The 20,468-nt window shown below is 35.6% G+C and overlaps 1 protein-coding gene across 1 annotated transcript in view; it reads left to right on the top strand.

Moving 5' to 3' along the window:
- LOC149559276 (zinc finger (CCCH-type) family protein / D111/G-patch domain-containing protein) overlaps nt 1–5,040 on the top strand; it is a 62,715-nt gene extending 57,675 nt beyond the window's left edge. The window contains exons 3-4 of the mRNA XM_089833199.1: nt 3,131–3,191; nt 3,801–5,040. Coding sequence (XP_089689325.1) covers nt 3,131–3,191; nt 3,801–4,825 — 1,086 coding nt within the window. The 3' untranslated portion in view covers nt 4,826–5,040. The remainder of the gene's footprint in view (nt 1–3,130; nt 3,192–3,800) is intronic.
- The last annotated feature ends 15,428 nt before the right edge of the window (nt 5,041–20,468 follow it).

Here is a 20,468-nt window from a genome sequence, read left to right as displayed (position 1 = left end):
AGTTGGAATTAACTTTGAAATTTGTTCGGCCTAAGGATAGAATTGGTGGCTCTGAAAAATCAAGTTAAAAAAAAATTGGGTGAAAATAAGCTAAGTCTCTCCCATTGGCCCGAAAGTGTCCAAGGCTCAAAATTCTTGAAAAATCAAAATTGTTGGACAATCCAAAAATTTGCCGAGGCGATCAAAAAAAGGGGGGTCCCCAAAATTTTGGGGCGATGGTGTGAAAACCTCACAACACCACCTCGCACCCTTGAGCCTCACGTTTTGCAAACTAGAAGATGCTGCCGCTACCTCCACCCACAGCCACCCATAAGAAACACATCAGATGCCCTGGGGCCTTGCTCTATTGTGGGGGAATTTGCCTACGAGTTGGCGGCCTCCCATCCTCTCCAATCGGTGCATTAGATCTCGCTGGTGTCTTCATGCGCTTCCTCACCGCTCGGCCTCCCACTAATGCCCACTCCAAATTCAGAGAGTGGAGGAATAGAAGCAATTTATGCCAATCCCAAGAAACAGAAGGGAGGAGAACTTTTGCTGGGTCCGCAGATGACCAAACCAGCAACAATTGAAATTCATCACTCCCCCCCCCCCCATCAATCTCTAGGGATGGTTCTCCATGTGGATAGCAATCCTAGCTCTACAAATCACACCATTGGCACCACTCCCCCACTTGGGCTCGATACACTCCCTCATCACATACGCCACCTTTGCATTTGAGTTTGCCACCATGAGCGCCAAAGCCAAGAACAGAGAAGAGATATCCAAATTGGACCTCGGCCTCCAATCTATTTCCAAGTAGTGCTCACCAAACATCAGCATAAACGCTTCCTAGAAAAGCTCCCCACTGCGCTTGAAGATGTGCCTTAGTTGGATCACTGAGATCGAACCCTTAAAGGAAGGGATTTGTCCATCTGTCGAGAGTGAGAAGTTGGCATCCATTGACTTCAATCAACACTCTGCATACAAAAGGCTAATGGTGAAAATGGATGCCAAAAGCCTGTGAGGATGAGGTATTTAATATGCCGTGAATGCCTCTAGAAGTCGCGTCCGACAATTCTTGAGAGATTGTGATCTGCTATTCACATAGATGCCGTACCCTCCACCAGTCGACTCACATAATGCCAACAAGTTTCATCGCCTCCATTACCATAAGGGTAGATTTCTAAGGACTGATAATGGATGCCAAGGATGGGCTGGCATCTTCAAAAAATAATTGCCTCGGGTACAAGCCTTCTGCCACCATAGTTAGGACAAAATTCTAGGTGTGAAGGGGTCACATGGCCAACTCGTGGGAAGGGATGTTACAAAGCTCAATGATTGCCGAATTGTCATTCGCATGACATGCCACCCCAATATTTGAAAGTTTGTCTGCTAACTCATTTGCTTTCCTAGGCCCATGAGGTACCCTGAATTCATCTACCTCCTTCAACAAGTCTCTGATTTGCCTGATATACTTGTTGAGGTGCCATGCGTCCAAACTTCCTTTTGCTATCCCGTTTATTACTATCTGAGAGTCTCCCTCCAATTGGATTATTTTGATGCCAAGTTTGATTCCCAACATGACTGCATTAATAGTGGCAAGACATTCCGCTTGGTTATTGGTTCCATCTATCACCCTTCTAGTGCTGAGAGCTAAGATACCGCCATCTTCAGATCTTGTCTCTGCACCCACCCTTGACTGCCCCGGATTACCTTTGGATGCCCCATCAAAATTGATTTTGGTCCATCCAGGGTCAGGAGGAAACTGCAGGGGTAGGGGGGGAAGAGAATCAACTCTCGGGAGCCCATGAATGGGCCAGATTGAATGGCATTTTAGTTATAGTTGCAACTGTCAGTTTGATTTCAGATCTTGAAAATCTCTATTGGAAGCACCAAACTGGGCATTGTATTGTAACAGTCTTTTTGAAATTAATACATTGAATGTGCTTTTGTTGCTAGATTTTTCTGGAAGGATTTTCTAAGGTCTATGCTGCTTTGCTGCTGAAATTGATCTACATCTGAACTTATTTGGATTGCTTTTTTCATACGATTAGTTTGGGATCTTGTGCTGTATTTTCCTTTTGATTTTGTACATATTCAGCTTAGGAAAATGTATGGCTACCACCCCTCAAAACAACTAGACAATCTCTCCACCAAAGAACCATATGGCATGGTTAGTCCTCCTTTTTTAATACTGGTTTATCTGGTATTTATTAAATAGTATATGTATCAACAATTGGATTTAAAGAAAAGCAAGGTAGGAAATTTTCAGGTGTTCCAAACTTCCAACAGGGCACTTGATATTTGTAATGATCCAGAATTAACAAACTGCAATATGTTCAGGAGTACGACTATAAATTGCATGACTCATGGCACACTGTGTGAATGCCAGCTATTATGATATCTATTAATGGAACACTTTGGTCTCATTGTAACTGTATTTCAAAAATACATCAAAGATTCTTAATGCATGTATTTATATGAGTGTACATATATATGTGTGTGTGTCAGCATCACACAAACATATATGCATCTTTCTCACAAATACACCTGTCTGGGTGTACTTAACAAAGTTCATGGGCAATGTATCAGAGAATCTGTTCATTTTCATGCTTGGAATTGCTATGATCTTTGTCCAGCCGTTAATAACATATTGTTCAGTGTACACGTATTTATTATTAATTTTGATGGCTCTTGTTTTACCTTCGGAATAGAACAAGTCTGGGTGCTTTTGGGTGCTTTTGAGTATGAGGTGTGTTTTTTCCTTTGGGTATTTTGAAAAATTTGGTCATGTGAGAGCCTGCTGGAATGAAAACCACATTTATAGGTAAATAACATGTACAGACAGGTAATTATTTGTCTTACCTATGCTCTGTTGCACTCTTTGGAAGCACGTCAGCTGAATTGATGACGAGATTCTATTTTCACTAAATGCTTAAGTAGCTGCAGAAATTTCTGCGGCTTGTCAACTCTGGTAGAAATTAAAAAAGGTAGGTTACCATTAATTTTATTTTGCTATCTTGTATTCAGAATTAAGTAGCTAACCTATTGGGGTCTCCCTTGTTTTATATATGTTAATTATTCCGGTTTACACCTCTTTTGAAAAATTTGTCCCGTAGCTGTACACTGACATTAATCCACCCAAGTGCAGATGTGCAAATTCTATCTGCAGCAGCGTTGCCGGTTTGGTAGTAACTGCCGCATGTCACATGGTACGTGTCCTTGTTGGTGCCATTGAGATGTGACAATTAGCACTGGGCAAGTTTTTAGTAACTATGGAATATCTCAAATTGATATTTATAGGTAGTATCAGGCAACAAATAAAATTCTGTTCAGTTTGTGTTTGGTCTTGAATTTGGTATGACTTCATTCTGAACTTTTCCCACTTAGTTTTTTAATTTTTATAATTAAAACATAGAACATGGGGTTTGGAATCTTGAGACAACCATTTATATGAGATTTGAATGTACTATCTTCTAATATATAAAATGCTATCAAGGAATATCTTGATCGTCAGTCGTACAGTTCATATGTTTGTTGTGTGAAATGGCTGTATATACATTTTCTTGGGGGTAGCTGCTGGCTTCCTTTTTAAGATTCTTAATATATATTTAGTGTTTGTATTTAAGTGATTTTTTGCTTTTGACTAGACTTTTTATGCCTAGGAAAAAACATTTGATGTTGGAATAGAGAATTGCATTTCTGCATTGGGTTCTTTTCCAGTTCTCATGTTTATTTTACTGAAGCAGCTTCTTGCTTTTGTGTTTATATTTTTTAATTTGGAACCCAACATTTCAAATATGTGCTGTTTATGATATTAGGTATTAGCGTGCCAGTTGAGGCATTGAAGCAGTATATTCCAACAATATGGCAACAGTCATTAGTTGGGTCAAGTATTCTTGCAACCTCGGATCAAGGTAATGGAATTTGGAGGCATGCTGAGCTTGAATCTTGGGATGAAAAACTTCAACATGGTCGTGTTGTATTTATGGATGATGGAAGCCAGTTACAGCTTGGGATTGAGGCACTGTCTTTATCAGAGTATGCGGAAGTAAGTGATGCCAACAATGTCAGTGGTAATGGATCTGCGAGTAGTGATGATGAGGAGGAAATTGAAGATTCTGATTCTAGTTTACATGCAATAAGTTTTAATAACCTTGATGCAATAGGAACAGGACAACAGAGTGAAACTGTAACATTTGCAAAATGGGAACAGCACACTCGAGGAATTGCTTCAAAGATGATGGCTAATATGGGTTATCGTGAAGGAATGGGACTGGGTAAATCAGGACAGGGAATTGTTGATCCCGTTCAGGTAAAAGTTCTACCTTCAAAACAGTCACTTGATTATATTGGAGATTCTCTACATGGGAAAGATGAAGCCAAAACTTTTAAGAAAAAGAGCAGAGGGGGTAAAAGAAAGCGCGACAAAAAGTTTGCTGCTGCTGTTCGTGCTGCTAAAGAGGAGGTAGAGAGGCAGCCTGATGTATTTGGATTTATAAACAATCAACTTGCCGTGCAAGGAGAAGTGGAACAGGGTCTTGACGTAAGTAAACGGTTTGACAGGGGGGAATATAAAGGTCAAGTTCTGGGAAAGGAAAAGATCTCAAGTGAAAGTCGACGCTCCCTTGTTGCACATGAGGATGAAGTAAAGGAGTTGAGTAAAAAGATTGAAAAATTGAAGGAAATGGCTTTGCGTAACCGCAAAGAAAAGACTGTTTATGCTGCTGTTTGTCGCAAGTTGGATGAGGCAAACAAAGCCTTGAAAGAAGCCGAAACAGCTCATGTATCAGCTACTAATGCTGTGCACAGTAAAGAAAGAGAGAAGAAATGGTTGAAGTTCTAATTATTTAATTATACGGCCTTGACTTGTAATGTAAGTTCCTGTAGGTTGTTGAGGCAGCTCATGCATAAGCTACTATTATTGAAAGGTTATTTAAACATTGTAAGGGTTTTAATTTGGTTGTTGCCATAATTTTTTTAAATGTTAAACAGCAACCAATACTCCCATCAGATTCAATGTTGTTGCAATATACAAGGACAGATTATACTTCGTAGCAATAGAGGCTCGCTGTGGATTGCTATTTGATATCATATTACGTAATTCCTTTTCGTGTTCCCGAACTAATTTCATTATTGGCATATGTGATGGTTGATAATTGAACTGTTTCTCTATTGGGGAAGCTGTATGTTTTGGGTGTTTTTGAAATTCAAAGTAATATAACAATATTCATAAAGTTTGGTGCATCTACCTGTTTCTCCTGCCTAATCTTATCTTTCAATACGTGGTTCTGTCATCAGGATTATTTCATAATGCGTCTCGTCGGTGGCCTGTTAACATATATATGATGTAAAAATTACATCAGCTTAGTCAAGGATTAAATAGTTACTCAGAATGGTTGTTTGGATTGGATTTTGTACTGAATTAATTATTGCTGAGAGACATTATACAACGGTAGCAAGGAAATGCAGTGCCAATTTTTAAAATTTTAATCTTAAATTTATAATATTTAATCATAAACGTAATATTTCTAAAATAAGTACTGTAATAGTTCTGTCTTTACTTCATATGTATATATAAGGAAAATAAAGTCCTTGAAGCTCATATCTAAATTTTGTCATTGATTTGAGGTATTTTAAATTTGTTAGTTGAAGTTGAAAATTTGATGGACTCAAATTGAGTGAAGTAATAAACTGTAATTTTAAAACAATATAGGCAATAAAATTTGTGTAATGTAGGGAGAGGGACTAATAGTTGTGAGGGCTAACTAATTTAGTCTCTAAAAAATTGCATACCTAGTAAAATGTGTCCAAAAAATGATTTTTTAAGATTGAGCAAATTTAACCCTGAAATTTCTAATAGTAGTAGAGTACTGTATAACTATACAAACTATAAGAGACCAAATAGCTATTAGTAATCATAAATATTTGTTATATCTAACTTTTATAACATGGACCAATAATTCAACAAAAAAATTGATTTATTGTTAAAAAAAATACATTATTATGTGAAGTGCAACTTATATCTAATACAAATGGACCACAAGTTGAACACTATTTTTAATCTCACATATTTCATGGGAAAATGCAAGGCATTTATTGTGTTCACCTTTTATATTTGTGAGAAGACAAATCATTAATATGAAACACTCACAAAGATAATATTTGTACACTAAGATAACAATATTTGTTTAAGTGAGCATTTTATTTTTAAGTGATAGCTATAATATTATAGGTTTATTTCACTTGTTAATGAATTTACTTATGTATTTTTGGTAGTTCTCATGTGTTCAAATATTGGTTCATTTTTATCAACATTTAGATTTTATTATTATTTACATTTGGATATATGGTAACTAGAATTTTGTGTACATGTAAATAAAATTATATTCATATCGGCTCAACTTTGGATCCAGGGCACTACAAAATTATCATGATTGGGCACACATTTGCTAAGCTCTATGCTACAACTTTTCTAGTGAGCTTGATAGGAGAGCGTGTTGGGCCAAAGGTCAGGCTGGTTTTTGGGCTGATTACCAGACCATGGGCCATATTTTGTAGTTGCGGGCCATCATCGAGGAGGCTTGCCATTGCTCTTAGAAAGTCTATTGTTGCTTCGTGGACTTTCATAAGGCCTTTGATGCTGTCTCGTGGGTTGCCCTTTTCCAAAGATTGAGAGACATTGGTATTTTAGAGATTTTGTTGATTGCCATTATGAGATAATGAGAGTGTTACTGGTAGATTCAAGACGCCTGAGGATTTCTCAGCTCCTATTTAGAGCACTATTGGGGTGAAACAAGGCTGACTTTTTTCCCCTACCTTGTTTTTGGTATCTATATCGATGAGCTAGAGACCTTCATTAGAGATTCCTCACTCCCTATGGATGGTTGCTACTTGCATTAGGTCTTGATTTCCATTCTCTTGTTCGCTGATGACGTGATCCTTCTAGCCTCCTCTCCGAAGAGTCTTCAGAGACTTCTCAATGACTTGGCCTCCTTTTGTGCCCTTCATTAGCTCTCAGTGAACTTGAGCAAGACTTGGGTTATGATCTTCAACTGCTTGAAGACCTCTCATCTACACTTCTACTTCCAGGGTCGAGAGATTGAGATCACCACTTCATACATGTAACTTGGGTTCAAGTTCTCTAGACCTCACTTCAGTTTGAGACCTACTATCTAGCCTAGGGTTAGTAAGGGTATGGATTCCCTTGCTATGCTCGAGAGACAATGCTTCATCACTTCCATAACACTTCATCCAAGTTGTCCCTCTCGGATACCTTGGTTCAGTCGACGGTTCTTTATGGCTCTATGGTTTGGGTCCCTCACTCATGATTTGGGCTTCCATTGAGCATGTCCACATCCTTTGTCTTCGGCATATTATCAGATGTCATTGGTTCACCCCTCACAACATTATTCTGGCCGAGTTTGGGGCCCATCCCCTTAGGTTGGCCACCATTTTTGACTTGATTTGGTTTCTTCATCGTCTTCGTGGTTTTGTTGACTTTGCTGGTGACCGTTATAGATACTCTTACTTGGCTCATTGCTCCTTTTTCTTTGTGGCGGACTTCGATCTGACTTGGGCCCATTGCTGGTTCGCACAAGCTTCATCTTGGTTGGGTTCGATTGGGATTGATATTGACCACCTCCCTCCATTCCAGTGCTCTCTCAATGCTCTTGCACACCTCCTCCCCTCTTAGCAGGAGTTGAACCAGCATGCTAGACTTGACATTTATAGACAATATATCTCTACGACTTGGTGTAACCCAACTAGTGGGTTATGCCCAAAGATGGCATTTTACGTAGAACACTTTGTGATTGTCAGGTACAGTATCATTGTGCCCCTTAGTTACTTATCTCAACGTTGGTGTCATGCCTCACCCATCTCTTTGGACTCCTTTAGGGTTGGATCCCACTGGCTTTGGATTTAGACTGATCACCACATGGGCAGAGAGGACTAGGCCTATCACTTATGTACCTTGGGAATGACCGAGACGAAGATCCATTTCATCTTTAACTATCCTGCCTATTACGAGATTCGTGGGAGATTCTATTGCTTATTTATGAAGTGTAGCTCCCTAATGACCTTTAGCTACATGGACTAGAGATGCCTCACATTGTACCTCAGAGAGACTATGCAACTCCATGACCACACCTTACAACTTTTATTCTCCCAGAGAGTGACCCCGGTTTAGCTCATCACTGATTTCTTCTCTCCCTCGCCTCTTGCATGTGGGACAAAGCTGCCTTCCAATGCCACCATCACCAGTCACTCTAGATCTGTGAGACCTCATAGTGGTTATACTTGTTAGCAACACCCTTCTAGCTCTTCTAGGTGGTGGTTTAGGGCTTCTGCTTGCCATAGTCCGTACCCTTCAGTGCTTGGCTTCTTTCTTCCGAGGAAGTACCCTTAGTCCTTGCTTCATTCTTGTGCTCTTGGCTTCTTCTTGTTTCTCTTGTTTTCCCTATTTGCATTCTTTTTTTGGCACTGTTTGGTGCCCTAGTTGCTAGCGGTCTTTTACATTGTTTGCTTTTCAGTCCCCTTAGGCCTTTGTGGTCTCTCCTTGGACATTAATAAATTTATCTTATCTTATCTTCATATATATTTTTAATTGTTCGAAAATATTTTAGCCACTTCAATGAGTAGTATTATTTTGGAAATATTTTAATTTATAAAAGTTCATCAGAGATGTGAAAAACAAAAAATGCAAGGTTCCAAACCACTCAGCTTACTTTATAACAATTATGTAGTAGTGTAAATGAGATCCTTGTGCAATTCTTCGCTTACCTAACTCTTACCTTGGACCTATTTTAACATTTGCGACTTCTTGCATTTGGTCCTAAATTTTGATGCAACTCTGCATTTAATACTAGAGCTATTAACTACAATTCCTCATTTCAAGTCCTCAAGATAAGATAAATTTATTAATGTCCAACAAGAGACCAACGAGGGTCTAAGGGATTGGAAACAATACAAAGGGCAAATGCCAGCACGAAGAGCACCAAACAGTGTTCACAAAAAGAACGTGAAAGCAAAATAATAAAAGAACTAAGAAAAGGAAATAACAACAGCTAAGAACTTCTCATAGGCGAGAAGTAGTCAAGAATGGAAAGGTGGAGATTAGGGAAATCAGACACTTTGGAAGGTTGCCTCTGAGGTCTACTAGAGGGACATTGCCAAGTATAATCTCTGCGGGGTCTCACAGATCTGGTGTGAATTGAGATAGTGCAGAGAGGCCGCTTCGATCCTCGGGCAAGAACTGTAGGATTGGAGAAAGAGGTGATGAGTTGCATAGGGGTCGAAGTCGAGCAAAGCGAGATCTGTATAGTATGCTTGTGAAGCTGCATGGTCTCTTGAAGGTAGAGTGCAAGACAGTGCTGGTCAATATATCTGAAGAATGAGGGAAGAGACCGACACTCTATGAGCAAACAATAGAATCTCCCTCATATCTCATAGTAAATGGGACAACGAAAAATAAAGTGAGACATTCATTGCATTTCTTTCCATCATATTGTTCATTGTGGAAAACTTCAACAACCTTCATGCAAACATGCCTTTGATGGTTTCTTTTTAGGTTTTTTATGGAGCCACATTATTGCATCAACACTCGTGATCACCTTCAGAGAGCATTGCATCATCATGAAATGAGATATTACAATTTCAAGGTTAATGCTTAAACTGGGGTTTGACTTAAACAAACCTCTTTTCTACACAATATTTTCCATCTTCTCTTTATGTAGGAATAAGGGAGATAATAAACTATTGGGAGCAAGTCAAGCAGGGTGCACTAGTCTTGGGAGCAAGTTGCCCTAGTTCTTTTGTTTCAATTTGTCATTTCGATTGTAGGTTGGTTGATTACACTATTATTGCTGGATCTTGTTAGAATCTATTTGTTTGTTTTAAGTCTCCTTGTGCATGCAAAAACCCACCAATTCTCCTCATTTGGCCCTCAAGCTTACATTCTCCATTTTCAAATGTATGGTCATAGTTCTCTAATGCAAAGGATCTTTGAATCCATTTAGTACTTGGACCATTTTGAGCCTATTGAATTATTCTTTTTCCAATTTTAATGAAAATAGATCTGGCATCCTAGGTTGATAGTAGTACGAGCTCCTATTGTGACAATAGGAGTTTGACATATCGAGTTGCACTTAACAATACAAGATTCAAAGCTAATCATATTTAGTCAATATTTTTTTTCTCTTTTCAATAATATGCAAATTAAAGTATATACTATAAGTTAGGTAAAGGTCCAATCAATTATTGAGTAGTTATTTCACATTTTTTCAAATATAGATAAGTAGACATATATTTATGTTTTCAATATAAACATTGTTTTACAAAAGGAGTGATATGACATCCTATTATTCACATGAAATGTCTAGTTTTTAACATTTGATCATGCAATAAATAAAGAAATTACTAAACTCATCTTTTTGAATTTTTTCACAATATAATGATAATAAAAAACATCATAATCACGACCTCCAAATTGATAATGACAACAGGTGTTTTCAATTTCTTAAATATTTTCAAATCATATTTATTAACGGTACTAAGCCAAGCATTCAATCATATAGACTATTAATTAACAATGCCAACCCCGTTGAAACAATCATATGCCACTTCTCAAATCAGGATGATACATGGCATTCAGAATGCGTCTTAGACTACTGCCCAGATGTTTAAATTGGTTATAGATATGGTGTATTAGCAGTAGCCTAAATGAAACGTTAGTGGCTGATGTATGCCAGTTTTGGGAGCATTTGAAACATATTATTTGACTATGTATGTATTTTTTCATCACACAAAAGAGTACGTAACAACAATAATAGTAGATAAATATCAGCATACGGAGCACAGTATTTGATTGTAAATGTCTCACTCAGTGAGCTTAAATTAGTTAAGTAAATACGTCCTTTGAAAAGGAGACGACTATAGATTGTTATCTTAGCAGAGATTTATTTTTGGTTAAGGAAGAACTGGAAAAGCAATGATTCTTGAAACAGATCGGAGGTTTTAATTTTCTAACTGAGAGAAGTTCTTTGTAGTGCAATTGTCAACAGCGATAGATGCCATTAAATGAGCTAGATAACATGTTCAAATTAATCTATCATCGAAGCATAGGAAGATATGAATAAATATAAATTGTTTGAGGGATGGAAGATTTTAAACTTTGAGCATGTATAATCAAAACAAAATTAAATTTCTCCAATGACTTACAATGACTTACAACATTGCAAGGAATATTAGGTAGGAAAATGTCTCATAAGACACGAACTGTTTAATCTCAGACCTAATACACTAACAAAATGATTTTTCTGACTTATCTATAACCTTAAATTTTGAGTTTATCATGATCTGAAATGTCCGGTTGTCCCTGGAACCATGATTTATGACCACTTAAAATGAATTGCAGCCTAGACCCAAGAGCATGGTCGTTATCAAATAAAAATCACTCAAAGAAAGATGCACTAATTAGCACATAGCTTTTAACAAAACATATTTTGCTCTATAATTTTGCTTTAAAAGAAAAACCTGTAGGTGGCCATCTAAATGTGGAGGAAGCTCAGTAAGTATTTTAGCATCTCACAAAAGCTACTTTGTAGTCAAATGCTAAAATCCAATATAAAGATCTTTACTTCATCGTTATCTTGGGCCTATTTATATATAGATCTGAAATGTCCCGCTAAACACAATCCCAATGTTTTTCTTTGTCACCAATCCAGAATAAAACAAATCAACATAGAGACGAAAAAATTGTTTCTGCACCCATCTAGGCATTTCAGACCTGTATTCGAATGGATCAAAGCTTTTCACCGTGTAGTAATTTGAATATTTTTTTTGGATGAATGTTGAGGAGAGAAAGGTCTAGGTAAAGGGAACTTTCAATACGCTTACAAGTAAAAAAGATGTTCAGTGAAGCCAAAATTAAGATTAAAAAGACAATCTTTGAACAAATTTTAAGAGAGACAATTTTCTCACTAAATTTCAGTGGCTTCTTGTAGCCCATGGATATATGAGGCGACTTCTTAAAAAGGTACAATGTCTCAAACATGTACTCATCCAGTCATGGGAAGTGGAAAATATACTTTTTGATGGTTTGCAAGGACTGCAGTGTACTAAAATGAAAGAGTTTTAATGACATCTCTGATATTATTGATCTAAGGGATTAGAAGAAGAGCCTCTCAAACTGTCTTCTGTAATTTCTTTATGTTTGTACTTTTGTTGTGGATTTGCATTAGGAAGGCAGTCATCTTGTATAATCTTGTATCTAAAAGTACCTTCCTATTGTTTACTTGCAAGGTGTCCTTAAATTGGATGCAAATATCTTCATACGCAACACAATCTTTGACAAAGTGTCATTCAATTTCAACCAACCTTTTGCTGTAAAACATACAGATTCTTTTTTCCCACCTTTCTTTAAGAATTTTCCATCTACTAGTTTGACATGGCAAATGATGAGAGCTGCTCCTTAGTTGAGAAATTAAAATTTTGGCCTTTCCTTTAATTGTAGATCTTAAATATTCTTTATCACCATGTTCCCTTGTGTGATTAAATTCTTTGACATAATAGATTTTTTTTCTACCTATCTGATTTATCCACATAGCAATAATGAATTTCTCTAACACCCATTTCTTTATCTCTATATTGGTGTTCAGACACTCCCAAGGATTGATGTTTCATTTATTCACTTGCTATTTCGTTTCTTCCACATTCTTTTTCTATGTTCTAGCTCCACCAACTTAGGCTAGCAATGCATACCCATATTTCTCGCTACTTTGAAATAGCTTAGTAATTAGATAATTGCTAAGGCCTCAAATGAATTTATGCCTGCCTTTGCCAAAAGGATCTCATAAGGAATTGTTGGCTTGACGTTGAGGTTAATAGTAATGAGATATTTTTGGATTCTTTCTATTTGCCACCATTTATAATTTGAAACATTGCTTTCCCAAACTTCACATCCATTAAAAATAACCAAAACTACCAAAAGACCAAGAGGGTCTTCCCAACCTTACGATCCCACAACTCTTCTTTCTTGCAACTATTCTAAAGAAGGTAAGAGGCCTTCCATGCCCCTTGTATTCTTTATTATTTTCATATCTCTCAACTTCTATAATGGAAGTCTATTCCTAGATATCTGTTCTCCCCAATTTCTAATGATCTACCCTCAAATATGATTGTATGATGTTTCTTTTTCATTTTTTAAGGAAAGATCATGAATTTAGTCTTCGAGGTATTGACTTCCATCCCTATCTCCAAGCAAAAGGTCTCTAAGTTTTTCAAATGCTCTCTTAAACCTTGATCAATCTTTGCAACAAGGATAAGGTCATCAACATAAAGAAGTAGTTTTATCACATAACCTGCCACTTGTATGCCTTCTCCATTGACTTTGTTTATCTTCTCTTCTATCTTATCAATGTAAAGGCCAAACAAAGTAGGGTTACAAAGAGCACCCTTGTTTCACCCCAATGTAGCTCTCAAAACATTCTAACATGCCCTCTTTAGTTCTAATTTTTTCTTTAACCTGCTCATACAATTATAAATAACAACCTTGTAGTCTTTTGGGACTTTATAAATAACAACCTTGTATTGTTTTGGGACTTCCAATTCTTCCACTTAGTGCCATAGTTTATCCCTAGGAATGATGTCAAAAGTTTTCTTAAAACTCACAAAGAAACAAACAGCCTACTTTCCCTATTTCTCCCACACTCTTCCAATGAGATATCTTAGAGTGACACAATGGTTGATGGTGGAGTGTTTTGGTTAGAAACCAACTTTACCACCTCTCACATCTCCCAATGTATTTGGTTGTAGCCTTATGCAGTGTTGGTCAATAATATCCAAAATTTAGGATCTTTATGGTTGTTCTTTTGGCAACAAAGTATTGACCATAAGGCTCATCATGACATGCATGCAAAATGTCATAAGTTTCTTCTTCTTTTACACATCTCCTCATTATATGATTTGGCCCTATATAAAACATATAGTCTGCAATCCAAGAGAAGTTAAAACTTTTCTCTACCAAAAATCTCTTTTCCTTAGGTAAGAAATGGGGAGTTTTTCTTGTGACTAAATAGTTAGCTATATATGCATACCATGGAAAAATTGCCTTGATAACAAATAAGTGCTCATTAGGGAAGGAATCTTCTATGATTGTAGGATCACCTTCCTTTTGGGTTCTAGAAAGGAAATCTACCACTAGATTAGCTTTATCTAGTTTGTCCAAAAATGTGATAACAAACTCTTGCATCAATAACAACCACCTAGCCAAACTTCTTGTGATGGAACTCATTTTAATGAGATACTAGATTGTTACATGATCAATATAGACAAATATTGGATAGTCTCTTATGTAGTGCTTGACTTCTTAAGTGCATAGGTTATTGCTAACATCTCTTTCTCTATGACAATATAGTTGAATTATGCTCTTTGTAGAATTTTGCTGACATAAAAGATGGCATGCTCAGTTGATCCATGTTTTTTCCCAAGGGTAACAACAATGGCATCGTCTGATGCATATGTTAGATAACTCGAGGGGTGAATCAATTATATCTAGTTATCCCATAGGCCTTAAAAACAATTTAGGACTAATTCAACTTTATATACTTTCTAATCACGAGCTTAGTAACCACATTCAACATTTCATCTTTCACCTATAATCATTTTACTTCATACTATTATCTCACTCTTTATGACTATACTGAGCATTAGAGTAACTATTTATCTTATACCAAGTTGCAATATGAAACATAAAATATGAAATAAATTTTGCAATACATAAGAAATCACACTATTGAACACATAATTTTAACGTGGAAACCCTGTAAAGGGAAAAACCACCTAGGATTGACAACCCAAATAATTCACACTTTAGAAGTGAGCGCTAGTAGGAGCCAACCTTGTTAAAGGTTTACACACATTTTTAGTGTGATCAGTTATATCCATTTTCCCCATAAGCCTTAAAAATAACTCAGGACCAATTCAACTTTATATAATTTCTAATCACAAGCTTGGTAACCACATTCAATATTTCATCATTCACTTATAAACATTTTACTTTAGACTATTATCTCATTGTTTATGACTATACTGAGTATTAGAGTAACTATTTAGCTTATACCAAGTTGCAACATGAAACATAAAATATGAAATAAACTTTGCTAAACATAAGAAATCAAACAATTGAACACATAATTTGAACATGGAAACCCTGTAAAGGGAAAAACCACCTGGAACTGACAACCCAAATAATTCACACTTCTTAAAAGAGCTTTGCTAGGATCCAACCTTATTAAAGGTTTACATGCACATTTTTAGAGTGATCCGGTTAGAGGCTTTTTAAACAAATATCATATAGACCTTATTCCTTCCTTGACATTTTGAAAGAGTGGCCTACTTTTAAGGAGTTACAAACATCACTAATCAATGTTACCATATAGGATTTCATAAACTATATAGGTCCACTCAGTTAAGAGACTTTCTCTTCTATAATGGTGACAAAGTAATTGTCAAATGATCTGTTTAGGTTTAGCACTACCTTGCTTGTTCAGATATTTTCTTCTCTTGGTCTTCTTCCTTCTGATCTTGATCTGGCTGATTCACACTCTTTCTCTTTTACCTTTTTTACTTCCTCTGCTTGGCATTTCTTCCTCTGTTATGCTCGGTTCACCTTGTTCTTCTTTCTCCTTCAATAGTTCACAATTTATCATCAACAATCAACAACGATCAACAACCATCAATGAGAAGAAATGGTCTCAATCATCTCCTTAAATAGTTAACTTTTCCCTTCCAAATCCTTGCAAATGTTTCTTCTTAATTACATCAGTAGTTCTTCATTTTGCTTGAAGTTCAACATATCTTGTCATTTGGTCAATATTAGTTCACCTCAAAGTTTGTGTTCATTCTAGAAATATAAAATCTTCTTTATAGAATCATCTTTGAATTATTCCATCCATAGATCTCATAACAAACTTCATCCTTATCCTTTTGTTCTCAAACATTGTTAATCCTCATCATGTTTTGCCCTCAGATCTCATCTTTCTACTCGATGAATATTACCACTTCACTAACGCAAGACCACACTCAATTATCATTGAGATTACTTAGTTAACACTGAACTTCATTTATATTTTTCCAAGTGTTTGGCTATTACTTTAGTAGCTCAAGAAATACTATATTCCTACATTTACCTTATTCACTCGGTGTAACTTGTGGTTTTTGTATCTTTCAAATAATCAAACCAACATTACACTGTTAGGGTCTAACTCATTGAAGTGCCAATTGAATACCAATACTTATCAACTCTTTCATCATCATATTTTCTTTACACACTTTTCATCAATCAAATGATATGACACTCTAATCTCTAACCAACTATGACTTGACATCAATGACAACATAATACTTGACTTTGACTCTATCGAATACAATAATATCATTCTTAGGTACATTATTAGTTGGGGCTAACAATCTCCCCCTTTGGTATTGATGGCAACACATAACACAAGATTTATATTATGAATCAGTACACATAAGTTAATCAAATGCACTGACAAAAATAAAACATTTCAACTCTTTGATATCATTTAGGTTCTTTGTAGCAAATTTAGCATTGGAATCACCTGGTCTGTATCTTCAACATTCTCTCCTTTGTCGAATTCTCCTCCTTTGTATGTACTCCTCATTTCAACATCTTCATTTATTCTCATAAATTCTATCCCTTCTTCTAGTTCTTATCTTTTACTGATTCTCCCCTGCTTTTAGTCATCTCATCCCCCTTTGACAATAATGCCAAAGGTAAATATATATAAGTTTGAACATGAAACTTATAGAACCTTGTACTTATACCATGTACCTTGCATGTACTGTTTGGATCAGTTTCATTACATATGTTTTTACAACTTTAGAATTGCTCCTAAAGTGTGAACTCTTGCATGAACTCCAAAAAGATTATATGATCATCAATGATTTGATTCAACATGCATATTTTCTTAGTGGATTTTGGATAGGGGAAACACCCCTAACTTATCTCTTACATACTTAAAATCATCTATAGGCAATGGATTGGTAAATTTATCTGTAATTTTTTCTTTAGATTTCACATATTCGAGCCTTACTTGCTTCTCTTGTATCCGCTCCTCAAGTAGTGATACTTGATAAATATATGCTTAGTTTTTGCATGCATCATTGGATTCTTTGATATATTTACTGCACTAGTGTTGTTGTAATGGATAGTGAAATGTTTGGTAACTTCTTCTTGCATCCCTTCCAATAGTTAATTAATCCACACAATATTAGAATAATTAATTATAACAACAAAATTATCAACTTCAACAATATATTGTAAAATGAAACTCTATATCTTGCTCAACTATGTTATTAATATTTCTCCTAGAAAGAAAGCTCCACCAGTTGTCCTCTTTTTGTCATCCGTATTACTAGCCAATCAACATCAATTAAACCTTATGTTCAAAATCACCATCTTGTCTATACCACAATCCAAAATCTTCAATCCCTTTAAGATATTGGAATATCCTCTTAATGACAATCACGTGTGTTTCCTTAGGACTAGAGAAAAACCTTGCAACAATTCCAATTACATGTGCAATATCAGGTTTACTATGCACACCACATTGTAGCTTTCCAATCATTGGATTGCAATGTGTCTCATTTATCCCAGCTATAGTATCCTATTTTGATAATTTGCATCTAGTCCCCATAGGTGTACCATCCTTGACTTACCCATGCCAAAAGTTTTCAAGATCTCCTTTATGTACTTAGATTGAGTCACAAATATACCATTCTTTGTTTGATGAACTTGTAAGCCAATGAAAAATTTGATCTCACCAAATAAAAGAATTTAAAACTCTTTACTCATTTGATCAACAAATGATTTACATATAAAACCATTACCACCAAATATAATATTATCCATCAAAATTTTAGTAATCAATACCGTGTTCTTAGCTTCACTCTTCAAGTACAAATTACTATTTTCACTAGTTCTTGCAAATTCAATTTTAATCAAGTATGAATGTAACCTTTCATACCATTCTCTTAGTGCTTTCTTCAATCCATATAATTCTTTGTTCAATTTGCAGACCATGTGCCTCTGATTAGGTTCAACAAATCCTTCTAGTTGTTCTATGTAGACTTCCTCTTCAAGTATTCCATTCAAGAATGTAGATTTAACATCCATTTGATACACTTGAAGAATCTCTTGTAAGTAGCATAAGCCAAGAAAGTTCTGACTCCTTCCAATTGTGCTACAAGTGCAAAAGTCTCACCATAATCAATTCCCTCTCCTTGAGCATATCCTTTGTAAACTAATCTTGCCTTGTTCCTCACAACTTTTCCATTTTATTTAGTTTGTTTATGCAAATCCATTTTGTTTCAATCACATTCTTATCAATTGGTCTTGGTCCTAGTGTCCATGTGTTATTTTTCTCAATCTGATCAATCTCTTCATTCACAAAATTTATCCAATCTTCATTATCAAGTGCATCTATCACTGTTATTGGTTTAAATTCAACAATTAAACACACAAGGTTCTTTAACTTACTTCTTGTCATGATTCCAACGCTTCTATCTCCAATGATTTTTTTCAAGGGAATGGTTCTTTCTAACATACTTGGCTAAGACACATTCAGTTCTATGATCTCTAGCATTATCTCCAATTAGTTGGGGCTCTTCATTCTTCTCAAGTTATACTGTCTATGGCTCAGGTAGAATAGGTTGATGCTTGGTAGCATTCTACTAACGCTAGCATTATACTATGGTTTAGATATTACATGTTGTCGCTTAGGTACTACATCAGGTGTATCATCATAGATAGATAAAATTACCGTAATCATTAGGTTCCTTTTTTCTATCCTCACCATTCTTTTCTACAAACTCATCAATTCTCACATTCACAGTTTCAATCATTGTGTTAGTAGTTTTGTTCAAATATTTATAAGATTTTCTCTTAGATAAATAACCAATGAAAATATCTTCATCATCTTTAGAATGAAATTTACCATTTATTACATCTTTATGAATGTAGTATCTACTTCAAAATACTTTGAAATAAATTGCATTAGGCGTATGACCATACCAGAATTCATAAGGTGTCTAGTTTGTTCCTCTCTTCAATTGAACTCGATTGAGAGTATAGATTGCAATACTACTTTCTTCTCTCTAAAATATTTCAGCAATCCCTTTTTCAATCATTAGGTTCTTTGCACAATCAACAATGGACCTATTTATTCTTTCAACAACTCTATTCCATTGTGGTGTCCTTGGGGCAAATAATTGTCTTTTAATTTCATTCTCAGCATAGAAGTTAGTGAAGGCAATAGACATAAAATCATCACCTGTATCATATCTTAAACATTTTAACTTCTTACCATTTTCTTTTTCAATTCTATCTTTTTACCATTTGAACATATCAAAAGCACATGACTTAACTTTGATGAACATGACCGCCATCATCCTAGAGTAATCATCAACAAATAGTATAAATTTTTTGTCAATATAATAACTTCCCACTTTCATTGATCCACACAAATCATTATGCATAAGTTCTAATTAGATACCATTAGAGGTATGTGTTTTTCTTGAAAAACTTGACTTGTCATATTACCGAGGTCACGTTGTTTGTACATTGAATTCTCAGGTTTATACAGATTTGGTAAGCCTCTAACTCTTTTCTTTCTACTGACCTTAACCTTATTCTCCAAGTTTACATGACATATCCTTTTGTGCCACAACCATACATCATCAACTTTTGCAAACAAGCATCAACTATAGGATCAAGATATAATAGATTACCTTCCATCATCATCAAAGATTTTCACTTTCTTGTTTTGAAATTCAAGCTTATGACTTATATTATTCAACCGAGCAACACTCAATAGATTATATCTTAGTCCTTGCACCCGATATGCATCATCACATTGTATTTTATCATTAAGCATCAATGATCCTCTACTTTCATTAGACAAGGAATATCACTCCCTAGCTTAACAGTTCCACCATCACATTTTTCAAGTTTGTCAAATTTACTTATATCTCTAGTCATGTGATGCGAGAAACCACTATTAATGATCCAAGTATTATTCTTACTAATATGTGAATAAGGGATTTTCTTTCTTCATTTATTTCCTCGTTAGGGTATTCTTTAACAAAAACATACACCACTTCAACTCCCTCTTTGTCATCTTAAGTATTCGACTCAGTTTTCTCTTCCTCAAAAATATAGAATGACAACTTCTCTTTGTGTTTGTAATCCTTGTAATCTCTGTTCTTTTTGAATTTGTGCTATCTCTTGCCATGTTTGTTATTCATGTGCTTGTTAGGAAATTTTGCAACAAAGTAACCAACTTCATTACATTTGAAACATTTAAGAGGTAATTTAGCTTTACATCTCGATAACCTTCTTACAAGCAATGCTTCAATCTCAGCTATATCATCTTTTGATTTAGACTCACTTTTATCTTTACTACTCT

This window comes from Cupressus sempervirens, chromosome 5 (assembly GCF_028749045.1).
Source record: "Cupressus sempervirens isolate cs-2001-9-10 chromosome 5, ASM2874904v1, whole genome shotgun sequence".
Classification (NCBI taxonomy): domain Eukaryota; kingdom Viridiplantae; phylum Streptophyta; class Pinopsida; order Cupressales; family Cupressaceae; genus Cupressus; species Cupressus sempervirens.
The sequence above is the reverse complement of the archived record's forward strand: the minus strand, read 5'-3'. Positions and strand labels throughout refer to the sequence as shown.